General features: G+C 45.1%; 1 protein-coding gene across 9 annotated transcripts in view; it reads right to left on the reverse strand.

Moving 5' to 3' along the window:
• Positions 1–18257, reverse strand: part of SYNE2 (spectrin repeat containing nuclear envelope protein 2) — a 394119-nt gene that overhangs the window by 179234 nt on the left and 196628 nt on the right. For all 9 annotated transcript variants that reach the window (XM_051826403.2, XM_051826401.2, XM_051826405.2 and 6 more), the window contains 4 exons: positions 16394–16549; positions 14926–15167; positions 10498–12601; positions 7681–8003 (listed from right to left, as the gene is read on the reverse strand). In XM_051826403.2, the coding sequence (XP_051682363.2) occupies positions 7681–8003; positions 10498–12601; positions 14926–15167; positions 16394–16549 (2825 nt within the window). The remainder of the gene's footprint in view (positions 1–7680; positions 8004–10497; positions 12602–14925; positions 15168–16393; positions 16550–18257) is intronic.

Genomic DNA, 18257 nt, shown 5'->3' on the forward strand with positions numbered 1-18257 from the left:
AGTGCCGAGCTGCTACCTTCAACCTGGTCCAGCCAGACAGGTCCCAGCCCTAGCTATTGAAGCCCTTAGGGAGTAAGCTGGTAAGTGGGGGCTTTTTCTCTCTCTTGTATCTCAAGTAAAAACAATCAACTAATTAAATCAAAGTGTTTTTTTAAGATTCATTTATTTATTATTTAAAAGTCAGAGTTCCAGAGAGAGAAGGAGAGACAGAGGGAGAGAGCGCAATTTTCTATCTGCTGGTTCACTCCCTAAATGGTTGTAATGACCAGGGCTGGGCCAGGCCAAAGCCAGAAGCCAGGAGCTTCCTCTGGGTCTCCCACATGGGTGGCAGGGGCCCAAGCACTCGGGCCATCCTCCACTGATGTCCCAGGTGCATCAGTAGGGAGCTGGGTCAGAAATGGAGCAGTTGGGACTCTAACCAGTGCCCATAAGGAATGCTGGCACTGCAGACGGCAGTTTAACCTGCTGCACCACAGTGCTGGCTCCCCCTCAAAAATTTCTTAAAACAGACTAGTATAGTGCCAAGGAATGGAGGACCCAAACTCCATGATATGCAAATATACAGAAATAAGCAAAGTCACAGAGCCAGTGTTGGTCAAATTTGAGTTTTCTATGCTTCTTAAAGCTAACCCCAGGATGGGTGTCTAATAGGAAACCCACTCTCTAAAGATATTTGAACTCACAGAACTATAAAGAATGGGTCTCTAAAATATAGAATAAATTTCTAGAAACCAGTAAGACAGAGATGGATGAACCAATAAAATTACATAAAGGCTTGAATAGACTTTTTACAGAAGAGGATATAGAAAGGACCAACAAGCATTCAAAAAGCAGATCAAACTCATTAGCAGTCTGAGAAATGCAAATTTAAACCACAATGGTATCTACTTCTTACTCATCAGGTGGACAAAGATTAAGTTTTGCAACATCAAGTGTTGACAAGAACATGGGACAACTAATAACTAGATGTTGTGTTTATAAGTTGAAATTGGCAAAAATCATGGGGCCAACATTGTGGTATAGAAGGTTAAGCCTCTGCCTACAAAACCAACATCCCACATGGGTGCCAGTTTGAGGCCCAGCTGCTCCTCTTCCGATCCAGCTTCCTCCTGACGAGCCTGGAAAAGCAGCAAATGATGGCCCAAGTGCTTAGGCCCCTGCACCCTCATGGAAGACCCAGAAGAAACTTCTGTCTCCTGGCTTCAGGCCAACCCAGCCATGAACATTGTGGCCATTTAGGGAGTGAACAAGCAGATGGAAGACCTCTCTCTTTCTCTTTTTCTCTCCTCTCCTCTCTGGAACTCTTTCAAATAAAAAAAAAAAAATCTTAAACAAAATTATTTGGTGTAAAGAATTTAACATGTGAATACCTTTTGACATGGACAATCTCTCTCTCTTTCTCTCTCTTTCTCTCTCTCTCCTTCTTGCATTTAAAAATGTTTCTAACAGCATTGTTTGTGAATATAAAAACTAAAAACAGCCCAAATGTTCGTGAATGGGTGAATGAATTTCACTACAGAGAAGGACACACATAAATCTCCAGGATCCAGGAAGTCCATCTGGGTCGCCAAGGCCAATGCAGAGGCCGAAGCACTTGGCCATCATCTGCTGCCTTCCCAGGATGCGTCAGCAGGGAGCTGGATCAGATGCAGAGTGGCCAGGGCTTGAACTGGCAGTCTGCAGATGCCAGCTTCACAACCAGTGGCTTAACCTACTGCAACATGGCGCCAGCCCAACACAAGAGAAGTAAAACTAACGTCTGTCTTTGAACTTCTGCATTGAGATGTTTGCGCTGTCATTTGTCCTTTATACCATACACTTACTCTTTATTTCCTAAGAAACCTTTTATTTAATGAGTACTAATTTCTTAAGTACAACTTTAGGAATATAGTAATCTTCCCACCATACCCACCCTCCCACCCAATTAGGTTTTTTTTTTCTTTTCTTTTTCCCCACATCCTCGCCAGCATCTGTTGTTGGCAGATTTCTGAATGGGAGCCATTCTCACCGGGGTGAGGTGAAACCTCAGTGTGGTTTTGATTTGCATTTCCCTGATGGCTAGTGATCCTGAACATTGTTTCATGTGTCTGTTGGCCATTTGGATTCCCTCTTTTGAAAATGTCTATTGAGGTCCTTGGCCCATCTCTGAAGTGGGTTGTTTGTTTTGTTGTTTTGGAGTTTCTTGATCTTTGTAAATTCTGGTTATTAATCTTTTATCGGTTGCATAATTTGCAAATATTTTTTCCCATTCTGTTGGTTGCCTCTTCACTTTCCTGTTTCTTTTGCAGAACAGAAATTTCTCAATTTGATGTAATCCCAATTGTTAATTTTGGCTTTGACTGCCTGTGCCTCCAGGGTCTTTTCCAAGAAGTCTTTGCCTGTGCCTATATCTTGCAGGGTTTCTCCGATGTTCTCTAATAATTTGATGGTGTTGGGTCATAGATTTAAATCTTTAATCCATGTTGAGTGGATTTTTGTGTAAGGTGTAAGGTAGGGGTCTTGCTTCATGCTTCTGCATGTGGAAATCCAGTTTTCCCAGCACCATTTGTTGAATAGACTACCCTTGCTTCAGGAATTGGTTTTAGATCCTTGATCAAATATAGGTTGGCTGTAGATGTTTGGATGATTTCTGGTGTTTCTATTCTGTTCCACTGGTCTATCCATCTGTTTCTGTACCAGTACCATGCTGTTTTGATTGCAACTGCCCTGTAGTATGTCCTGAAATCTGGTATTGTGATGCCTCCGGCTTTGTTTTTGTTGTACAAGATTGCTTTAGCTATTCAAGGTATCCTGTGCCTCCATATGAATTTCAGCATCATTTTTTCCAGATCTGAGAAGAATGTCTTTGGTATTTTGATTGGAATCACATTGAATCTATAAATTGCTTTTGGGAGAATGGACATTTTGATGATATTGATTCCAATCCATGAGCATGGAAGATTTTCCCATTTTTTGGTATCCTCTTCTATTTCTTTATTTAATGTTTTGTAATTCTCACTGAAGAGATCTTTGACATCCTTGGTTAAATCTATTCCAAGGTATTTCATTTTCTTTGTAGCTATTGTGAATGGAATTGATCTCAGAAGTTCTTTCTCAGCCAAGGAATTGTCTGTGTATACAAAGACTGTTGATTTTTGTGTATTGATTTCATATCCTGCTAGTTTACCAAACTCTTCTATGAGTTCCAATAGTCCTTGGTGGAGTCTTTTAGATCTTATATTATAGAATCATGTCATCTGCAAATAGGACTAGTTTGATTTCCTCTTTCCCAATTTGTATCCCTTTGATTTTATTTTTATTGCCTAATGGTCCTGGCTGAAACTTCCAGGACTATATTGAATAGCAATGGTGAGAGTGGGCATCCTTGTTTGGTTCCAGATCTCAGTGGAAATGCTTCCAACTTTTCCCCATTCCGTAGGACACTGGCCACAGGTTTGTCATAAATGTCCTTCATTGTGCTGAGGAATGTTCCTTCTATATCCAATTTTTATCATGAAGTGGTGATGTATTTTATCAAATGCTTTCTCTGCATCTACTGAAAGAATCATATGGTTTTGTTTTTCAGTTTGTTAATGAGGTATCACATTGATTGATTTGTGAATCATATTATTTGCTATATATATATTATATATTTACTACATTGATTGATCATAGTATATTGATATACTAGGTATAAATCCTACTTGATCTGGGTGAATAATCTGTATGATGTGTTCTTGGATTTGGTTGGCTATAATTTTGTTGAGGATTTTTACGTCTATGTTCATCAGAGAAACTGGACTGTAGTTCAATCTCTGTTGCGTCTTTTCTGAGTTAAGGAATTAAGATAATGCTGGCTTCATAGAAAGAATCCAGGAGAATTCCCTCCCTTTCAATTGTTGTGAAAAACTTGAGAAGAACTGGAGTTAGTTCTTCCTTAAATGTCTGGAAGAATTCAGCAGTGAAGCCATCCAGTCCTGGGCTTTTGTTTATTGGGAGATTTTTTATTACTGATTCAATTTCTGTCTTGTTAATGGGTCTGTTTAGGTTTTCTATGTCTTCATGGGTCAGTTTAGGTAGGTTGCATGTGTCCAGGAATCTACTCGTTTCTTCTAGTTTTCCCAGTTTGTTGGCATACAGCTCTTTGTAGTAATTTCTGATGATTCATTTTATTTCTGTGGTGTCCGTTGTTACACTTTCTTTTACATCTCTGATATTATTGATTTTGGTCTTCTCTCTCTGCTTTTTTTGGTTAGTTGTGTCAATTTTGTTTATTTTTTCAAAAAAACAGCCCTTTGTTTTGCTTATCTTTTGTATTTTTTCTTTGGTTTCAATTTTATAGATTTCTTCTCTAATATTAATTATTTCTTTTCTCCTACTAGTTTTGGGTTTGGTTTGCTATTGTTATTCTAGATCCTTGAGATGTACTGATAGCTCATTTATTTGGTGCCTTTCAAATTTCTTGAGGTAGACACCAATAGCTATAAGCTCTCCTCTTAACACTGCTTTTACTGTACCCCATAAGTTTTGATATGTTGTATTGTTGTCTTCATTTGTTTCCAGAAATGTTTTGAGTTCTCCAATGGCCCACTGTTCATTCAGGAGCATGTTGTTCAGTCTCCATGTGTTCACATATGTTCTACAAATTCCTGAGTTGCTGATTTCTAGTTCCATTCCATTGCAGTCTAAGAAGATTCATGGCTTGATCTAGCTTTTTTTGAATTTGCTGAAACTTGCTTTATGGCCTACCCTGTGGTCAATCCCAGAGAAAGTTCCATGTACTGCAGAGGAGAATGTGTATGCTGCAACTATAGGATTAACAGTTGATATCTGTTCGGTCCATTTGGTCTCTGCTGTTTCCTTGCTGATTTTCTGTCTGGGTGATCTGTCCATTGCTGAAAGTGGGGTATTGAAATCCCTCCATTACTATTATATTGGAGTCTATGTCTCCCTTTACATCCCTTAACGTTTCTTTTAAATAGCCAGTTTCCCTGTAATTAGGTGCATATACATTTATAATAGTTACATCTTCCTGTTGAGTTGATCCCTTAATCATTACATGGTGCCCTTCCTTGTCTCTTTTAACAGTTTTTGTGTTAAAATCTATTTTGTCCAATATTAGGATGGTGACACCAGCTCTTTTTTGGTTTCTGTTAGTATGGAACGTCTTTTTCCATCATTTCATATTCAGTCTGTATGCGTCTTTGTTGGTAAGATTTGTTTTGTAGGCAGCAAATAGAGGGTTTTGTTTTTTAATCCATTCAGCCAGTCTGTGTCTTTTAACAGGAAAGGTGAGGCCATTTACATTCAAAGTGACTACTGATAAGTATGACTTTGCTCTGCCATTTTTCCAGATAAATTCCTACTTTTTACTTCGGATTTCCTTTGTACTTTTACTGGAGATTTCCTTCTTTTACCTTATTTTGTACTAATGACCATATTTCTGTGTTTCTGTGTGCAGCACATTCTTAAGCATCTTCTGCAGGGCAGGATGGGTGGTGACAAATTCCTTCAATTTCTGTTTGTCTTAGAAGGTCTTTATTTCACCTTCATTCATAAATGAGAGCGTTGCAGGGTATAGTATTCTGGGTTGACAGTTCTTTTCTCTTAAGACTTGGACTATGTCTTGCCATTCTCTCCTAGCCTGTAGGGTTTCTGATGAGAAGTCTGCTGTGAGTCTAACTGGAGTTCCTCTGAAAGTAATCTGGTGTTTCTCTCGTGCACATTTTAGAATCTTCTCTTTATGTTTCACTGTGGAGAGTTTGATTACAATGTGTCATGGTGAAGAACTTTTCTGGTCATGTCTATTAGGAGTTTCTATGTGCTTCCTGTACTTGGATGTCCTTTTCTTTCTCCAAATTAGGGAATTCTTCTGTTATTATTTCATTAAAAAGGCCTTCTAGAATTTCTTCTCCCTTTCATGCCTTCAGGAACTCCTAGAACCTGTATGTTGGGTCGTTTGATAGTATCCTGTAGATTCCCAACAGTGTTTTTTAGTTTTCTAATTTCTTCTTGTGTTTGGTCTGACTGTATAATTTCCTGTGCTTTGTCTTCTAAGTCGTTATTCTCCCTTTTGCTTCACCGATTCTGTTGTTAAGGCTTTCCACCACATTTGTCATTTGTTCTATTGAATTCTTCATTTCCAAGATTTCATTTTGATTTCTCTTTAAGATCTCAATGTTGTGGGAGAAATTTTCTTTCGTGTCATGTATGGATTTCATTAGTTCATTCATTTGCTTCTGATTACTTCTATGTAATCTTATGATCAATTTTTTGAATTCCATTTCTTGCATTTCTTTCATCTCACTATCTTCACAATCTAGTATTGAAGTGTTGTGTTCTTTTTGGGGTGTCATGTTGTCTTCCTTATTCTTGTTTCTTGAATTGGTGCATTTATTATTCAGCATTTGTGGAGATACTTGTTGGTTTCTTTTTTCTTTTTGCTGTGGGGGCTTTTATCTTTGGACTATGTCTGTGTGGATTAGTGGAATGTGGAATGTCTGCTTTCAGGGAATACCTAGAGGTGTGTGGTGGGTGTGGCCAGAGAGATCTGTTCAGTGCTCCAGGGTGAAGGGTGTGTCTGAGGTGACACATCCAGGGTAAATATCCTTTTTTTTTTTTAAATCAGAGGAGAGGTTTGCTCTTCTCCATTGGTATAGACTTGGCAGAGCTTTTCTGAAAGGAGACCAGTACCTGGGTGCTGGCCCCAGTGAGTATATTATTCAATTATTCATCTGTTCTGCCACAAGGACCACCCAAAAGATCTGTGCAGTCCTCAGTATAAGCACAGATTCCCAGCAGTGTCCCTCACCAGGGAACCAGGGAGCCCTGAGCATGTGGAGTCTCCCACAATGCCTGCCCAGAGTCCCAACCACACCCTGAGTTCTCCCACACAGCCTCAGTGTTTTCACAGTCCCAGCACACAAGCCTCCCCTAGTCATGAGCACCCAGCCCCTGTCTGTTCTCCCCACTGGACTCAGGAGTCTCCACTCGGCTGGTTGCTCGGTGCAGACATGAGCTGGTGCACCTGTTACGTATGTCTGAAACGGCACTTGCTCTCTGTCAGCTTGTTACAGGACACCACTGCAGGGTGACTGGGGAGAGAGAAACGTGCGCACCTTTGTTTTTCTCCTCTAGTCTGTCAGGTACACTATCCCCCACAGGGATTCTCTCTAGGCTGTTTCTGCAGCTTTATCACCAGTGGATTGGGCTGCTGCAGTCTGGTCTCACCTCACTCTCCAACGCGGGTGCAGAGGCTCTTGGCTGCTGGGGTCCTGACCTGTGAGAATCCTTGTCCTCCTCATAGATCCACCGTGTCCCTCCAACTTGCCTGGAGTTTCCTCTGCTGTTTTCTCCCTATCTCGTCCCTGAGTCTACACTCTCTCCACTTTTTTAAAACTATCTTCTCCTAGACTAGAGCAGCAAGCTCCCTCCCTACTCTGCCATCTTAATCCCTCCTCAAGATACATGCATTTCCCATATATTTACTTTTATAAACCTTCTGCTGGTGTAGACAATATTAAAAATACAAAAGACACAAGGGGCACTTCAAAAAAATTCATGGAAATGCCTACCACGGTTTCTTTCATTTTTCTTCTTTTACTTTTCCATATTTTCCACATTATCTCACGTGTACATGTGAACTATAAAGACAAGAGTATTTTTATATTCTCAAAGCAGAACCTCTAACAGGAGACCTACCTTGCTTGCTCAGCGTCCGCTCCTCTGGCTGCCTCCTGCAAGGCTGACTTCTTAGCAACCAGTTCCTGCAAAGTGCACTGCAGCTGCCGCTGGGCCTGGGGGCTGCACACAGTGCCCAGCCTCTCCGCGAGGCCCTGGATGTCCGCTAGAGTGGATTCCAGCTCCTCCTGCTTGCGATGAGGCGCTGCCAGTGATTCTTCCAGATTGTCCAGGTCTACTGGGTGCGAGGCACAGGTGGCTCCGAGGGACGCGATGATCCCCACTGCCCTGGTGACTGCTTCGTTGTAGCGAATGACATTTTCATGAGCATCACTCAACACATTCTGTTGAACAGGAGATTAAATGCTGTGACCGAACTGCCAGAATAGTTGGGACTTTGTCATTCTTGATTTTTTTATTTTAAAAAAGGTTGATTTGAGGGCTGGCACTGTGGCATAGCAGGTTAAGTTGCCACCTGCAGTTCTGGCATCCCACATGGATGCCGGTTCGAGTCCCGGCTACTCCACTTCCGATCCAGCTCTCTGCTATGGCCTGGGAAAGCAGAAGATGGCCTAAATGCTTGGTCCCCTGCACCTGCGTGGGAGACCAGGAAGAAGCTCCTGGCTCCTGGCTTCGGATCATCTTAGCTCCGACTGTTACAGCCATTTGGGGAGTAAACCAGTGAATGAATGACGTCTCTCTCCCTCTCTCTCTCCCTCTCTCTCTCTCTCTCTCTGCCTCTGTAACTCCACCTTTCAAATAAATAAATGAATAATCTTTTTGAAAAGACGATTTATTTATTTACTGACGAGAAAGAGATATCTTCTATCCTCTGGTTCATTCCCAAAATGGCCGCGAAGGCTGGGGCTGGGCCAGGCTGAAGTCAGGAGCCTGGAACTCTATTCGGGTCTCCCACATGGGCTGCAGTACTTGCAACATCTTCTGCTGCCTTTCCAGGCACAATTGCAGGGAGCTGGGTCAGAAGTGGAAGAGCCACGACTCGAATCAGGGCCCACATTGGAGGCTGGCATCCCAGGTGGTGGTTTAACCCGCTGTGCCACAACACTCACCTCAACTCCTGATTTTTCATGATGCATTCATATTGTGTATTTCAGTCTTACAATAAGAGTTAGCTTCTCATTCTCACAATTTGACAATACTATACTATTATTTTTAAAAAATATATCTATTTATTTACTTGAGAGGCAAAGGTAGGGTTACAAACAGAGAGGAGAGACAGAGAGAAAGGTCTCCCATCTGATGGTTCACTCCCCAAATGGCCACAACAGCCGGAGCTGTACCGATCTGAAGCCGGGAGCCAGGAGTTTCTTCCAGGTCTCCCACACAGGTGCAGGGGCCCAAGGACTTGGGCCATCTTCTACTGCTTTCCCAGGCCATAACAGAGAGCTGGATCAGAAGAGGAGCAGCTGGGACTAGAACCAGTACCCATTTGGGATGCCAACACCACAGGCAGAAGACTAACCTACTGCACCACAGCACCGGCCCTTTACTATTATTTAAAAATTAGGGAAAGGCAGTTGGGGCAGCATCTAAGATGTCACTTGGGATGCCCACATCCCATCCTGAAGGCCCAGCTCCACTCCTGACTGCAGCTTCCTGCTAGTGCACACCTGGTAAGCAGCAGAGATGGCTCATGTGCTTGGGTCCCTGCCAGCAACACGGGAAATCCAGATCAAGTTCCAGGCTCCTGGCGTCAGCCTGGCCCAGCTGGGCTCTTGCAGGCATTTGGGGAATGAACCAGGAGACAGAACTCTGTCTGCGTGTCTCTTTCTGTCCGCATTTCAAATGAATAAAAATAAAATTTAAAAGAATGAATAGTGAATAGCTTTTTTGCACAAACGAAAATTGTTTTCAGATTTTCTAAGAAATCTAAACCAAATTCAAAAAAATATCTCAAAACTCATGTCTCCTGATGCATGGCCCTGTTCTGAAACTCCTGCTAGATCAAGAACTAAATAAAGCCATTGACAATGACTAATGGATATGGCCTTAATCAGTATTTTTGAACAAATGAAGACAAAGCACACAGAAACTACAGACTTCTGTTTTTAAGATTCATAGCAGTGCCACCATTTTAGCTTGGGAGCACCAAGGATGTCCCTGTAGCAACTCTTCTCACTGAAACACAAGAGTCAAATGGCCAGGGCTGCAGCAGGATGAAGCCAGGAGCCAGGAGCTTCATCTGGGTCTCCCAGGTGGGTGCAGGGGCCATGAAGATGAAAACTGGAGTGGTTTGCGCATTGCAAGCTTTAAATAAATGTCAGATGTTATCTGGTGTTCTTTCTCCTACCATACTTCAAAAAGTTCACGGAAAATGGAACCCAAAGATGTTTATTTGGGTGCAAATTCTAAAAACATTCACGCATAATTTTTCATAATATGTATTTCCCATGAACTTTGTGAAGCCCCTTCACATGCATGGAGTTCAAAATGCTTTTGTATCAAAATGAGCTCATCTTTTAACTCCGCTTTCCAGACTTTACCAAGAACCCTCATACTTCTTCCATGACACCGTACTATCTCTAAAACAAGCAAACAAGGACACACACACACACACACACACACACTGCCTTCTGAGCTCTCTAGATAGTATGAGAAGCAAAAACGTCAGACCTTTTTCTCAAAGTATAAAGCATTGCATTTACATACAGAATGAGTCAAGATTCTGCACTGGCTCATTGTAACTCTTTAGAAATTACCCTGAAGAGAAGTCTCCTGTGGAACCTATATTTATTTAGAAGTACAAATATTAACAGAGTAAAACAGAAAACCATGGAATTAAAACAGCCCGGTTTAAAAAAAAAAAAAAAAACTCACTTTGCGCAAGTCAATGCTTGTGCGGAGCTGCCTCTGAAGATCTTCAACGTCATGCAGTGTTGCGTGCACACCCCTGCTTTCAGGAGGGGTTCTCTCCTCCCTTTGCGTCTCGGGCACAGCCACAGCTCTAACAGCACACATTTCTGCCTGAACCTGCTCCCAAAATGCTTCACAGTTGTCCTTTTCGTTTTGAATGTGTGCAACGTCCAAGTGTATAAGTAAAGGCTGCTGTAGTTGACGTTCTATCTGATTTAAAAGACGTAAGGAATGTTCGAGTCTGTCCTGCAAATTCTTCTCATCCGTGTCTTTCGGCTGGAAGTGTGAGATCATGTTTTGCAGGAGCTTGCGTAAGTTATCCTTTTCTTCTGCTTTTTGCATTATGTGTGCTATTTCCTTCTCTTTGAATGAGTCATCGAAGGCCTCGCTTTCAGTCAGCTGCTTCATCAGGTCATCGTATGAGCACTTGGTCTTCTCGAGTCTCTGGTCCAGAATCTGGGCCTGGAGCAGACAGCTTTCTGGTGATGCGCCAGGAGCGTTCAGAAGGCCTTCAGCCCTGTTCTCAACGTGCAGGTCCACAGCCCTCATGTTATCCAGGGACTCCTGATATTTGTCACGCGCGGTCACAAACAGGTCCACCTGTTTCATTTGTTCTTCAAGCTCCTTTTCTTTTTCATACACTTGGCTTTGTAATTGGTCCAGTCGCGAATGATCCCACTCTAGGCCCATAATCTCAAACACTTCTTTCAGTTTCAACATCTGTAAGACGCCACACTGAATACCGGTGAGTCTGTCTTTCAGAGTGCGAAACTCTTGTTTTGCATCCTGGTTTATTTCTTGAGTGAGCAGCAGCTCCTTGTGCTGTAGATCGTCAGCTTCCTTCTGCAGCACGGATATTTTTTCCTGGAATTCTCTGAAAAACTTTACCTTGTGTTCTACTTCCCCGCATCTATTCTCGATGAATCTCTGGGTTCTGCTGACCCTAGTCTTAAGATTTTTCAATTGGTCATCCAAAAATAATCGTTCAAACACATTTAGATCCTCGGAGATGGTGGCGAGTTCCGGGAGCTGTGTTGAGATTAGCCTCTCAACTTCCCGCAGTTCCTCCTGAGATCCTTTCAAAGTGACGAGGTGGCGTCCCAGCTCCGCTGCCATGCAGGTGGCTCCCATCTTGTCTGTCATCAGCATCTCACTTTCCTGCAGCGTCGAATGCACCTTCCCTATCACCGCGAAAAGTCTGCTTCTCTCTTCCAGTTGACATTCTAACTGCTGGGATCTTTCTGTTGATTTTAGAACTAGCATTTGGTACTGATTCTGTAAATACTCAAGCAGGTACTGCAAATCACTGCTCTCGTCTGCCGGAAGATTAGAAATGTGATCTTTGACCTTTTCGGCCAACGATTCCACGGCCTGCTGCTTTTCCAGTATGCTGTCATGTGTCACCTTGCGTTTTCGGATCTGTGACAAAATGTCCTCTGGGAGAAGGGAAACGGGGTGAACGAGTTCCCCCAACAGATTCTTGACCCACAGGATGGTCTCCCTCACCTCGCTGCTCATCTCACACTTCTTCATCTGATTTTCTACCTCTAGACTTAACGGCTCCAACGCGTCCAACTGACTTTTCAGATTATTTATTGCGTCTTCCAGGACCGTCTTGTCTTTTTCTCCCCAGAGCCTCTTCATCTGAAGTTCAGCCTGCCCCTTCAAGACAGAAAACCCCTGCTTCAGCGTCTGGAGTTCAGTGGCCGAGGCGACCACACTCTGGTCTCCCTCCTGGGCTCCTGCTGAGCTCAGCCTTGAGCGCAGACGTTGCTGCTGCTTTTGCAGGGACATCTCCAGGTCGCGGATCTTGCTCACGAGGGAGGCGAATGCATCACGTTCCACTGCTCGCTGGGAATACTTCTTCTGAAGCAGCTGTTCTACTTGCTCCCACCCACGTTCGAGCTGCTTCATCTGGCTTTCCAACAACTTCTGATCCATGCCAGTCAGATGTTCTGAAACATTTTCCCATTCCATTTTCAGCTTGCTTAGCAATCCTTTCTCTTCTTCTATCGATGCCAACAGTTTTTTAATTTTGTCCAGATGGGCTGCAATGTCCAGGGAACCTCTAGAAAAGGAAGGAGGGAGATAGAGCTTCTTAGTATTTAGCAGACAGCAACACGGGGCTTGACGGCACAGGAGAAACTGGCTCTGCTTTGAATGCACAGAAAACATTGAGGGTGTCTATAACAGCACTCATTTCTGAAAATAAAAAGCAGAATCTTCTAAACTATAGCTTTCAGTGTGTGACAATGTAAAAATCTCAGCTGTAAAACAATAATAATAAAAACAAAGAACCACAGGAGGGGCCGGCACTGAGTTGATTGTCTGTATCCCCCCAGGTCCGTATGTTGCAAACCCAATCACTAATGTGACAGTGTTGGCAGACAGGATCTGTGGGAGGTGATTAGGTCATGGCAGGGGGTCCCTTACGAATGGGCTGAGTCCCTTACCAAAAGGAACCCACAGAAGTTTCCTGTTTCTTCTGCCAAGTGCACAACAAACTAGACAATGTACCTGCAAGGGCCTCGGTATTCAAAACCTTATTTATTTATCTACTTTCATTTATCCAAAAGGCAGAGTAAGAGAGGGAGAGGGAGAGGGAGAGGGAGAGGGAGAGGGAGAGGGAGAGGGAGAGGGAGAGGGAGAGGCAGAGGGAGAGGGAGAGGGAGAGGCAGAGGGAGAGGCAGAGGCAGAGGCAGAGGCAGAGGGAGAGGGAGAGGGAGAGGCAGAGGGAGAGGGAGAGGGAGAGGGAGAGGGAGAGGCAGAGGGAGAGGGAGAGGGAGAGGCGGAGGCGGAGGGAGAGGGAGAGGGAGAGGGAGAGGCAGAGGGAGAGGGAGAGGGAGAGGGAGAGGGAGAGGGAGAGGGAGAGGCAGAGGGAGAGGCAGAGGGAGAGGGAGAGGCAGAGGGAGAGGGAGAGGGAGAGGGAGAGGGAGAGGGAGAGGGAGAGGCAGAGGGAGAGGCAGAGGGAGAGGGAGAGGCAGAGGGAGAGGGAGAGGCAGAGGGAGAGGGAGAGGGAGAGGGAGAGGGAGAGGGAGAGGGAGAGGCAGAGGGAGAGGCAGAGGGAGAGGGAGAGGGAGAGGGAGAGGCAGAGGCAGAGGGAGAGGGAGAGGGAGAGGGAGAGGGAGAGGGAGAGGGAGAGGGAGAGTGAGAGGCAGAGGGAGAGGGAGAGGGAGAGGGAGAGGCAGAGGGAGAGGGAGAGGCAGAGGGAGAGGGAGAGGGAGAGGGAGAGGGAGAGGGAGAGGCAGAGGGAGAGGCAGAGGCAGAGGCACAGGGAGAGGGAGAGGGAGAGGGAGAGGGAGAGGCAGAGGGAGAGGGAGAGGGAGAGGCAGAGGGAGAGGCAGAGGCAGAGGCAGAGGGAGAGGGAGAGGGAGAGGGAGAGGGAGAGGGAGAGGCAGAGGGAGAGGGAGAGGGAGAGGGAGAGGCAGAGGGAGAGGGAGAGGCAGAGGGAGAGGCAGAGGCAGAGGCAGAGGGAGAGGGAGAGGGAGAGGGAGAGGGAGAGGGAGAGGGAGAGGGAGAGGGAGAGGGAGAGGGAGAGGGAGAGGGAGAGGGAGAGGGAGAGGCAGAGGGAGAGGGAGAGGGAGAGGGAGAGGGAGAGGCAGAGGGAGAGGCAGAGGGAGAGGGAGAGGGAGAGGGAGAGGCAGAGGGAGAGGCAGAGGGAGAGGCAGAGGGAGAGGGAGAGGCAGAGGGAGAGGGAGAGGCAGAGGGAGAGGCAGAGGGAGAGGCAGAGGGAGAGGGAGAGGCAGAGGGAGAGGCAGAGGGAGAGGGAGAGGGAGAGGGAGAGGGAGAGGGAGAGGGAGAGGCAGAGGGAGAGGCAGAGGGAGAGGGAGAGGGAGAGGGAGAGGCAGAGGCAGAGGGAGAGGGAGAGGGAGAGGGAGAGGGAGAGGGAGAGAGATCTTCATCTACTGGTTCACTCCCAGATGGCTGCAACAGCTGGGGCTGGGTCACACACGCGGAAGCCAGGAACCAGGGGCTCCAGCCAGGTCTCTGCTGCGTGGGTGGCAGGGATCCAAGTACTTGAAATCCCCAGTGCTGCCTGCCGAGGGGCACATCCAGCAGGAGCAGGAGGCAGGACTCGAACCCAGAGGCTCCAATCCTGGATGCAGGCATCCCACAGAGCAGCTCAGCCCTCTGCACCACATGCCTGCCCCTGCCACGGTCTCCATCTCGGACTTGCCAGCGCCTTGAACCGTGAGAAATAAATTCCCGTCTAATCCACGAGGTCTTGTGTCGGCGACCCAGAGAGATTCAGAGGGCTCCCACACGCACGGCTTCCTACCGTGTACTCCTCAGGTCACGACATCATTCCCCGGCAGCCAGTCTTAAAACCCTGCCCGGCCAAGGCAGAAGAGACAGCGCCTTGAACGCGAAGTCCCAAGTTCTCAGACTTACCCTTTCAGATTTTCTTTTTCCGCCAACCAGGCTTTCACGGAGGTGGTGGCCGCGCTGAGCTGCCCCTGGAAATCTGCAAGGAGACAATACTGGCTTTCTCTGTCTTCCTTCAAAGTCGCAAGAGCCTGGAGCAGCGTGTCCAAGCGCTGGGCGGGGTCTCCGGTGTCATGGAGACCCAAGGCGCTGGCTTCAGCCAGTGTTTCGATGGCTGCTCTCTTTGCTTCCAGCTGGGCGTATAATTCCTAAAAGCAAGCAGGCAACCCAGTGAAGCATTCATTCCCTGGTTCATTCATTCACTTCTTCCCTTTCCTCCTCCCCTCGAGTAGTACATTCCACAAGACCCTGTTTTAAACCCAAAGGGTCTCCAAGGGTTGCATGGAAAATGCGTGGAATGAGAAAACTGTGCATTGATCGCAAACTTGATTTACAGGAAAACAAAAATTTTTCAAGTTCCATTTTCCATGAACTTTTCAAAGTCTCCACTTATTTCCTTTGTCCACAGAGAAACAAACGTCCTTAAAATACTTTAAAGTATTTTCCCCTAGAATCAAGTTAAAACCAAGACTAAAACTTCATCCCGTTCTCTTCAAAGATTCTACCAGGTTTAAAGGGACATTCGCCTGATTTTTATTATTTACATCTATCACTTCTCTCTGCTGTTTCAAATACATGTATTTTTTTTTTAAGATTTATTTATTTATTTGAAAGTCAGAGTTACACAGAGAGAAGGAGAGACAGAGAGAGAGAGAGAGGTCTTCCATCCACTGGTTCACTCCCCAATTGGCCACAACGGCTGGAGTTGTGCCAATCCAAACAATCCAAAGCCAGCAGCCAGGAGCCTCTTCTGGGTCTCCCATGTGGCTGCAGAGGCCCAAGGACCTGGGCCATCTACTGCTTTCCCAGGCCATAGCAGAGCTCTGGATCAGAAGTGGAGCAGCCGGGTCTTGAACCCGCACCCATACATATTTACTGTAACGTAAACTTAGCTAAAACTGTAGGGATCATCTATAATCCCGCTTTTAAAAACACAGCCACGTATTGGATTTTTAGATCACATAGTTTTAAGTACATAAATACATAAACACAGCTGTAAAAACAAAACAGGAAGACCCCATAGTGTTGATCATTAGGAAGAAATAAAAGGGCTGTGTCAGAATCTGAAGAATACGTGTGACCAAGAAAAGGAACAATGACAAGTCAAAATCTCCAAGTTTTCTTACTGAGTAAGTTTTCGGGAACTTTGTGCAAGAGAAAGAAGACTAATGTTCATTAAATCTTCCACTTTGTAAATGGAAAGACTGATGCAACTCACTGATGAGTACATAATTATACAGTTACCAAATTGATCATCAGGCAGAGGTTAAATAGGACTTTTCACTCGGTGCGAGGAAGTTCTTGGTGATTAACGCATATTGTATTGCACTGGGTAAACGATGCAATCATGTTGCCAGTATCCGTGTTTTCATACCTCTATCTCTTTTAATTGTTCATTTCTTAACACGACATCCAACTCTAAAGGTTGATCTTGCAGCCCCCTGACTTTCTGCTCATCTTCGCTGTTTTTCATGCTTTCTTGAACGCCAAGGGAAAGTTGTTTTGACAAAATCATCTCCACAGCTGAATTCTGAAAGCATAAAGAGATTAATTGCTGAGCAGTCCCCCTTCCAAAGGAATGATTTTTATTTTTCTTGATAAAAACTTTTCAGATGCTTCTATTTAGTTGGAGTAAAGGCTTTGAAGAAATATATTTGGGCACTACCAAAGGCAACTTTTTTTTTTCCATACAACTTTTTCTCATGAGAAAATACAGGAACTAGCATTGCTTCCTTAAATACTGGGGCATAATCTATAATCTTTTTATTTTTTAAATTTATTTATCTATTTATTTATTTGAAAGTCAGAGTTACAAAGAGAGAGGAGAGGAGAGGCAGAGAGAGAGAGGAGAGGCAGAGAGAGAGAGAGAGAGAGAGACAGGGGTGTTCCATCTGCTGGTTCACTCGCCAATTGGCCACAATGGCCAGAGCTGAGCTGATCTGAAGCCAGGAGCCAGGAGCTTCTTCCTGATCTCCCACACAGCTGCAGGGGCCCAAGCACTTTGGCCATCTTCCACTGCTTTCCCAGAGCTGGATCGGAAGTGGAGCAGCCAGGACTCGAACCAGCGCCCATATGGGATGTCGGCAATGCAGGCGGCAGCTTTATCTGCTACGCTACAGCGCCAACCCCATAATCTATAATCTTAAAGAACACAGATACAGGAAAAAACAAAAGTTCCAATATGTGTACAAGGGTGCTTCAAAACTGACATGGAAAAATGAAATTACAACACAGATTTATTGTGGCACAAGTCGGTTTCAATCTATGCAGTTTTTCATACTAGGCATTTTTCATAAACTTTCTGGAGACCCTTGTATGCATAGACTTCAACATTTTTTGTATGAAAATAAACATCCTTTAACTCCATTTTCCATGAACTCCTTGAAGTCTACTTATATTTGGTATTTACTGCGATGGCAAGAATAAGAAAAATAATGTTTTACTGTGGCCCAGGGGTATTTTCAGTGGGTAGGAGGAAGGGACACCAAGACGCTATGGTACCAACAGTAAGCCACACCTGAAGACAGCTGGCAGTAAGAATTACAGCCGGGGTAAGACAGGAAGGTTGCGTGTGGAGAAATCCCATCTTCGGAGAGAGTTCTAAAACTCCGAGGCCCTCCACAGACCATAGAGACAGAGAACCTCCATCCACCTGTTCATTCCTTCTGCGGAGGAAGGGCCTATAAAGGGTCACGAGAAATGCTCATCCTGATAGAACTACGCACGGATTTCCCTTTCCTTTCTATTGCCCACCAACTCGGTGAAGTGCCCCGTGTTTGCTGAGCGCTTGCACGAAGCAGGTACCACCTCAGTGATTCGGAAAACTTCCCATCAGTGTGCCAAGGAATTAATTTTTACTTTCAGGTTGAATTACAAATGAAAAGTCATGTAATTCTACCACATGTAGGACATGAAATCTATAAAGTGACTAAAATGAGTCCACGACTGCAAATAAGGATGACAATATTGTCTTTTTTTTTTTAAGATTATTTATTTATTTATTTGACAGGTAGCGTTACAGAGAGTGAGAGGGAGAGACAGAGAGAAAGGTCTTCCTTCTGTTGGTTCACCCCCCAAATGGCCGCTAAGGCCTGCACGCTGCGCCGATCCAAAGCCAGGAGCCAGGTGCTTCTCCTGGTCTCCCATGGGGTGCAGGGCCCAAGAACCTGGGCCATCCTCCACTGCACTCCCTGGCCACAGCAGAGAGCTGGCCTGGAAGAGGGGCAACCGGGACTAGA

The sequence above is a fragment of the Oryctolagus cuniculus genome, chromosome 20, assembly GCF_964237555.1.
Source record: "Oryctolagus cuniculus chromosome 20, mOryCun1.1, whole genome shotgun sequence".
Taxonomy (NCBI): domain Eukaryota; kingdom Metazoa; phylum Chordata; class Mammalia; order Lagomorpha; family Leporidae; genus Oryctolagus; species Oryctolagus cuniculus.